The sequence below is a fragment of the Nicotiana sylvestris genome, chromosome 3 (genome assembly GCF_000393655.2).
Source record: "Nicotiana sylvestris chromosome 3, ASM39365v2, whole genome shotgun sequence".
NCBI classification, from domain to species: domain Eukaryota; kingdom Viridiplantae; phylum Streptophyta; class Magnoliopsida; order Solanales; family Solanaceae; genus Nicotiana; species Nicotiana sylvestris.
In genome coordinates, this window is record NC_091059.1 from 33,373,077 (window position 1) to 33,381,437 (window position 8,361).

The 8,361-nt window shown below is 40.9% G+C and overlaps 1 protein-coding gene across 1 annotated transcript; it reads right to left on the minus strand.

The window, feature by feature from the left end:
- Nucleotides 1–5,492: 5,492 nt before the first annotated feature.
- On the minus strand, nucleotides 5,493–6,080 carry LOC104210892 (uncharacterized). Its single transcript, XM_009759856.1, has one exon. It carries the CDS (start codon nucleotides 6,078–6,080, stop codon nucleotides 5,493–5,495), a length of 588 nt encoding a protein of 195 aa, XP_009758158.1.
- Between the last annotated feature and the right edge of the window lie 2,281 nt (nucleotides 6,081–8,361).

Here is an 8,361-nt window from a genome sequence, read left to right on the forward strand (position 1 = left end):
TGGAAAATGCCAACTCACATTTTCGGGCCCCAATTGTTGTTCCCGGTACTATAGGGCTAAGTACCGAGACCCTGTTGCCTTTGGTTGGCGAGCATCTAACAATCAGCACTGTATTTGATGCAGGTGCTTCTTATTCTTCAACTCCATAAACTTCATTTCCATATTCACCAACACCAGCAATTGCTACATCATTTCCATCTTCATCCACTCTTCCTCCAGCAACTGCCACATCATCTCTATCGGCCGCATCCGGCCATAAAAAAGATGTTCCTCTTCCCCCGTACCCAGTTCATGGGATCTTGGGGCAAAATTATGATGCCCCTTTTAAAGATCCACAGGAGGAATGTTATTCTTTCGGTCTCTATGGGATGCAACTTGCTATCTCGGCTGGTGGAGCTTGCTAATTATCCGAAGCCTTTGGATTCAGAGAAAGATTGGGAAAAGATTCAAGCACGCTCGGGAGAGTGTTTGTTGAACAACGCCATGCACAATGCCGCATCGGTACACTCCTTTCTTCTTTCGTTATTTCTTCTATTTTTGTATGAACGTATTATGAGTTCTCCTTTCTTGATTTGCAGGCCAACTTTCTTGCTTCCGATGGCCTTCAAAGACTGATTCATGATAAGAAGGAACTTACCTCCGAGTGGGATCAACTTTTGGCAGAGCGGGAACAAAGTGTCTCTCGCCTCTCGGAACTGGAAGCCAAGGACACTGAGGTTGTTGTATTGGAAGCTCGTTTGCAGCAAAGCAAACAAGAAGTGGAAGACCTTATCCATAGATTGCCCCATTGAGGGTTCAATTTGGAGAAGCTAAAGCTAAATGGGATGAAGTCCATAATTCCATTCTTGCTACATCCGATCGTGAGGCTTCCTTCGCTGAAAGATTGAATAATTTGGATGCAGCCTTGAATTCCAAAACTGAAGAGCTTGCTGCTGCGGGGGCTAAACATGCCCAGTTGGAGGAGAAGTACAGGAAAACTATTGAGCATAACCGACTCTTTAGTTCAACTGTCTGTGACCTTGAGTTACCCTCGAATCTGTTAGGTCCGCCCGGGAAAGCCTTTCTACCGAGGTAGCTCAACTCAAAGAAGAACTTAAGAGTCGAGCGGCTTCCCTCATTGTTGAGAAAACTTACTCTATGTACAGCATGAGGAGAAAAACCTTGAAAGAAGCCAAAGCTGGTATCATTGATTTTGATGCCTAAATTCCTAAGACCCTTGAGCTTGAGTTAGCTACTATAAATGGACTCCCAATGCAACCTGATGCTCCTAGTCCTTCTGGTTCTGGTTCCGAGTTCTCGGGAACTGATAAAAATGTCGAGCCATCGGTGGACCCATCTACTTCTCCCATGGGGCGCAGACACTTCTCTTCCTCCTGGTTCCAGAGATACTATCGTTTAGATTTTTCTTTGCTTTATCCAATTCTTGTACTTGTGCCATTTTGGCATGTTTTTGTAAATAAAGACATCTTTTTTCTCAAGTATTGTTTCAGTCTTATTTCCGTCTGAATATCCATGCAAGTTTTTAATCTTTGCATTTTCTTCCTTTTGCTTAAGGATTTTGCGCAAGTTCTCAAGTTTGTGTCTTATTACGTGTAGCCTTGCATGTATTTTTCCCGAAAGCATTTTGGTTCCGGGCATCAAACCTTTGTCGTGAGGGCTTCTATAAGTATTTGCTCAAGTTTATTTTTTGCGCCCTTTCGTATGCATCCTTGGGTGTATTTTCCCCGAAGGTATTTTAATTCTGGGCATAAATTATTCCAAAATTTACCCTTTGACGTGAGGGTTTTCATAAGAGAGGGCCCTCTTATGTTTATGGTGCTCTTGAAGAGGACGTTTCCTGTTCATTACGACACTAGCATTTGAAGTACTTGTTTAACTTTTATATGACAAAGTTAGTTCATCATTCAGACAAGAAACAAGTTAAAAACAAAATGATTTTGTTTCAGTTAATTCCTTTTATTTTCAAAAGTACATAAGCATTCATTATGGTGAAAAGAAATTGTCATTACTTGTGGCTATCTTGTACAACCTATTTCTACGGGGCTGGCTGTGCAGTCCCCGGTCCTGATGATACAATTATGTTTCCGATTTTTCATTTCTCGATCGACGTGGTAGTCATTGTTGTCATATCCTTATATCATTCCCCCATAGTGTTCGAATGTGAAGAGTGCGGATTGGAATACTGGAAGTCTTGTATATTCAAAGGTTCCACCAATGAATTGCTAGATAATCCTTAACTCGGTAACACATTTTACTTCCCCTCAGTAATCTATGCTATTGAGCAAAAGACTATCTAACAACCTCTAGTGGGTTGTGCTCGTGAATGGTCGGATAACCCTTGCTCAATAGCAAACTTAACTTCCCAGTGGGAATTTTCTATAGAGAAAAAGATTATCTAACCACCCCGAGTAGATCGTTGTTTATTTGACGTGCTACTAAAGGTCTTGTTGTTGATGTCTTCATAGTATGCTTTCTATTGCTGCCTTGTTAAAAACTTTGCCAGAAAAACCCAATTGGGATAAAAATTGAAAGAAGAGAAAAGGAATGCAGTACATACTTTCTGATCGGATAGAGTTCATCAGCAATCATATCTTTTGAGGTGCGCCACGTTTCAGTTGCTGGGCAGCTTTCCTCCATTTTGGTTCTCCAACTCATATGAACCTTTTCCGGTGACAGCTGAAACCCGGTAGGGGCCTTCCTATGTTGGACCTAGTTTCCCCGCATTGAGCTCCCTGGTATTTTGAGTTGGTTTCCTTAGGATCAAATCTCCTACTTTGAAATAACAGGGGTTGGCTCTTTGATTGTAATACTACTCTATTCTCTGCTTTTGAGCCGCCATTCTTACATACGCCTAGTCCCTGCATTCATCGAGCAGCTCCAAGTTGACTAACATTGCTTCGTTGTTCGATTCTTCAACTGTTTGAAAATATCTCAAGGTGGGTTCACCCACTCCCACTGGGGGTAAAGCTTCTGCACCGTACACAAGGGAAAAAGGGGTTTCCTCGGTGCTCGACTTGGTCGTTGTTTGGTATGCCCATAGAATTCCAGGTAATTACTCGGGCCAGTTGCCTTTAGCTGCTTCTAACTTTTTCTTGAGGTTTTGAATAATCACTTTGTTCATTGACTCCACTTGGCCGTTTGCGCTCGGATGATAGGGTGAAGATGTGATCCTTTTTATTTTTAAATCTTCGAGGAACTTTGTAACCTTCACACCGATAAACTGTGACCCATTATCAAATGCTATCTCTTTTGGTATTCCGAACCTGCAAATTATATTTTTCCACAAGAACTCGACCACTTCACGTTCTCCGATCTTATGATAAGGATGTGTTTCCACCCATTTAGAAAAATAGTCAGTCAAAATTAAAAGAACTCCTACCTTTCCTGGAGCCAATGGTAGCGGTCCAACGATGTCCATCTCTCATTTCATGAATGGACACGGGGACATAATCGAATGTAAGGGTTCTGCTAGTGGATGCACCAATGGTGCATAACGTTGGCATTTATCACATTTTCGTATGAAGTCTTTGCCATCATGTTCCATGCGAGGCCAATATTATCCTGTACATACCAACTTTCGCACCAAGGAATTTGCGCCTGAGTGGTTGCCGCATATCCCTTCGTTGACCTCTCTCATGACATAGTTAGCTTTAGATGCCCCTAAGAATCAGGTCACCGGGCTTTGGAATGATTTTCTATACAATTGGCCTCTCTTGAGGCTATTTCATGTTGCTTTGGTGCGTAACGCCCATGATGTTTTAGGGTCTTCGGACAACTTCCCGTGCTCGAGATGATCAATGATTTCATTTCTCTAGTCCCAGGCCACATTAGTTGAATTTACCTCATAGTAACCATCCGCATACAAGACTGAGTTCATCAGTTGTACTACCATCATAGACTCTGATCCCTTTATTTCCATCGACGATCCTATGTTTTCCAATGCATCCGCTTTTGTGTTATCTTCCCTTGGGATATGACTAATTGACCACTCCCGGAGTCACGCCAAGCCTGGACCTTTATCATGTATTGTTGCATATGTTCTTCTTTGGTGCCAAAGATTCTGTAGATCTTATTTACCACCAGCTGTGAGTCATATTTGATTTCGTTGACCTCGGTTCAAGTCCTGGGGCCAATTCTGAGTTAAGCCCCCACGTCTATTGAGTGACATTAGAATTAGGGCCTCAGCTTCCGAGCGGCAACTACGAGAGCTAAGGCTAGTTTCTCTAAATGTGTGTAGCGAGTTTCTGCTCCCGTTAAAATTTTGCTAACATAATAAATGGGGGATTGCGTACCTTTATGCTCTTGAACTGAAACCGCACTTACCGCAACCTTCGAGACTGCGAGGTAAAGTAGCAACATTTCACTTTCTTTTGGTTTTGAGAGAAATGGAGGGCTTGATAAGTACTTCTTCAAATCCCTCAAAGCATGCTGGCACTCTGGTGTCTATTGGAAGTTATTTTTCTTTTTGAGCAGTGCGAAGAAGCGATGACATTTTTCTGACGATCGGGAAATAAACCTGCTCAAAGCTGCCAACCTTCCCGTGAGCCTTTGGACTTATTTTAGATTTGATAGTTGGTCCAAGATGTCTTCTATGGCCTTGATTTTGTCGGGGTTTACCTTAATCCCTTTTTATGCTTCCTCAGGATGTCGAAAGTGATTTGCAGATGTTTAAGGTGGTCATCTGCATTCAAAGACATCACGAGCATATCGTCTCTATAAACTTCTATAGTTTTTCCTATTTAATTTCCAAACATTTTATTCACGAGTCGGTTATAAGTGGCTCCGACATTTTTCAACCCGAAAGGCATCACATGGTAAAAATATGTACCGAAATTCATTATAAATGAATGTTTTTCCTGATCTTCCTGGTTCATCTTTATTTGGTTGTAGGAAACTCATTAACTCGTGCCCAGCTATGGCATCAATCATTTGATTAATATTTGACAATGAGAACGAGTCTTTCGGGCACACCTTATTTAGATCTTTATAATCTACACACATGCGAAATTTATTGTTCTTCTTAGGAGGTACTACTACATTAGCCATCCAGTCCAGCTATCTTACCTCTTGAATCGAACCGATATCAAGCATGCGAGTTACCTCTTCTTTGACGAATTTATTCCTGGCTACGGTAATAGGGCGTTTCTTTCATCTTACCGGAGGTATGTTGGGATCCAAGCTTAATTTGTACACTGCTACCTCCACCGGGATGCCTTTCATATCCTCATACGACCATGAAAAACAATCGACATTAGATTTTAGAAACTCAATAAAATCATACCTGAGTTCCGGGTGCAGTCCTGTCCCCAAGTGGAATTTCCTTTCTAGGAATTCTTTGAATAATGCAACTTGCTCCAATTCTTCTACTGTGGATTTCGTTGCAACCGTCTCTTCTAGAACTTGAAAATATCTCGTCACCTGATATATTCCAATGCCTCTGTTCTCGGGCTAACTTCTTCTAGTTTGGGAGTAGGTGCTGGTTCCTGTAATTGCTATGCCGTTTGTTCCTTTCCTTTGCTATTGGAGACCGAAATTTCATTTATCCCCATTGTTGTCGGTTGATCACCCCTTATCTGCTTGATCCCTTTGGGTGTTGGAAACTTCAGAAAATGGTGATATGTTGAGGGTACAACTTTCATCTCATGTAACCATGGCCTTCCCATGATGATATTGTATCTCATATCATCATCTACCACTTTGAAAAGAGTTGTTTTTATTACTCCTTCAGCATTCGTGAGCAATAAAATCTCTCCCCAGGTCATCACGCTCGTGAGGTTGAATCCAGCAAGGAGCTTTATGGCCGGAATAATGATTTTGGTGAGTTTAGCTTGCTCCAAGACTCTCCATTGTATGATATTAGCCGAACTTCCTGGATCTACTAGAACACGTTTAATCTTGAAATGTAACACATTTAAAGAAATTACCAGTTCATCATTGTGTGACAGCAGCAATCCGTCTGCATCCTCCTCCATAAATGTGATATCGTCTTCCCGAAGCATTTTACTATGAGTTATTGATCCTTTCGTCCTCTTTGCTGCCGAAAAGATGACCCTGTTAATCGCATTACCTCCGAAGATCATATTGATCATTTGACGTGGGGGTTCCTCTCCTGTTTTTGAGGGTTCCGCGTTGTCTCTATTACGACCATAATTGTTCTTAGCCCATTTCAGGCCTCAACCTCGTGATGCGCGACTGTCGCTCAATCGAGTAAGCCCGACTGAGCAAGCCTATCGAACACTTTCTACCCAACTCAATATGATTAAGGAAACCATGCTTTCGCTTATTTAGACAATAGGAAAGGTTGTACATTCAACATTTTTAGTTTATCTTATATCACAACCTTAAACCACAGTTAAGTTCCAAGATTTTCATATAGTTACAATTTAGAGAAACAAGAGTTAGAATTATAACATAGTTCATAGACCCATCCAACACCCGAACATAACCCACAAAAACGTCTATAGAGCCTCTAAGGATACAAAAGACAATGATGACAATGCCGGCAACAAGGTCCCGGCTATACCTCAAAAGTGGAAGTCTACAACCAAATATGTACAACATAACCCCTTGAATGAAAAGGGGTCTCACCAAGACTTTGAGAGGAGGATACTCCGCTATGCGTGATCGGCACCGTCCGCTATGGAGCCACCTACATTCATTTAAAAATTTAGCACCCCCAGCAAAAGGGACGTTAGTACCATGGAATAGTACTAGTATGTATAACTAAACACCATCTCATTAGAAAGAACTATCATGCAAGAACAATGAAATCACAAGAGACAATCGAAAGCTTTAACCGAACACCATATCATCGAATAAAAGAATCATATACCACCGCTTTATTGGACGGAGTCCGATCATGACCCGGCTGGCTAGGTTGCCTCAATTGAGACATGTACCTCAAATCACAATCTCATTCTCCTTTTTTGGAATTCAATATTAGCACAATACCACCATGTGTGCGGTATGACATCCGATCACGGCCCGATCGGCTAGGACGCCTTACCGAGGCGTTGTTCCTTTCTCATTAATCATCTCGTTTCAATCTTTATTTCACATATATCAATTCATAGGCACTTAGGGCCATAATTATCATATCATTTCCATTTTCAATGCTAACCTTGAATTTGATATCATAAGCACGTACAAAAGCAATTCAAGTTGTAAGCATAGGTAAGATTTCACATAGCTAGCATGGCAGTCTCAGTTTTAATCTTGGCTTATAGCCTAGGCATTTTAACATATGGTTCATATTTTTCGCACATTTCTAAATATCAAGAATAGTACATTGCACACATTGAGGCATACCCTTCATGTATATATATATATATATATAAAATTGCAAACCAATTCATCGAAATAACAATCAATACATCAACCAATTCTAGTCTTACCACATTTGCGTAAACACCAACGGAGCTTAATTTCTAATAAGAGGGGGTTTTATCCATACATACCTCAATAGAGCTTTTCTTAAATTCTTACAAAATTTTGGGACTCTTAGCAACTTCAATCTATTTTATGAAAATTACAAATTGAACCAAGAATAAGAGACATGATTAAGATTCTATCTCATTTAAGTATATTATCAAGCACTAAGTGTGTATTGTGATTTTAGGACCTTTTTTGTGAGAGATTTTCATCACCTTACACCCCAATTGCTATCCTTTTAACTCACAATCTTCCCATACTCCATTATCACTCATGCATGCAAGAAAATCCATTTTTATACCCATGAACCCACTTGCTATTTACTCATTTTAGTGTAAATTTCAAACCCAAAGGTTAGGGCTCAAGTTCTTACCTCTTGTGGTGAAGGCCTAGTAACTTTTCTTGATAATATTCAAGGTCTTAGGCAAGGAGTGAGTGGGTAATTGTTGAAGATCACTCTCTCTCTCTAGAACTTCCTTTCTCACTCTTTTTGCAGTATAATATCTTAAAAAGGGTCTAATGGGGTGTTTTTAATGGGATGGGGTCGGGTTTTAAAGGTTAGAAAATAGGAGCCCCGACATGATCTGCGATCGTTTATGCGATCGCATAATGGACATGCGACCCGCAAAAATGGTCCCAAAAAACCTGAACAAACTGCCCGGGTATGCGGCAAAAATACGGTCCGCATACTTGTTCTGCGGTCGCATAATGCACCGCAAAACTGCCCCTTGCAAAAATTTCAAGGGTATTATGCGATGACTATTTAGCCCACATATTGATTATGCGATCGCATAATTGGTCGCATAGGTGACCTCAAAATTAACCATCAAGCTGTCTGACTCTGCGGCGACTATGCGGTCCGCATAGCTATTATGCGATCGCATAATGGACCGTGGAAATGCACTTTTCTGGAAAATATTATTCCTTAAA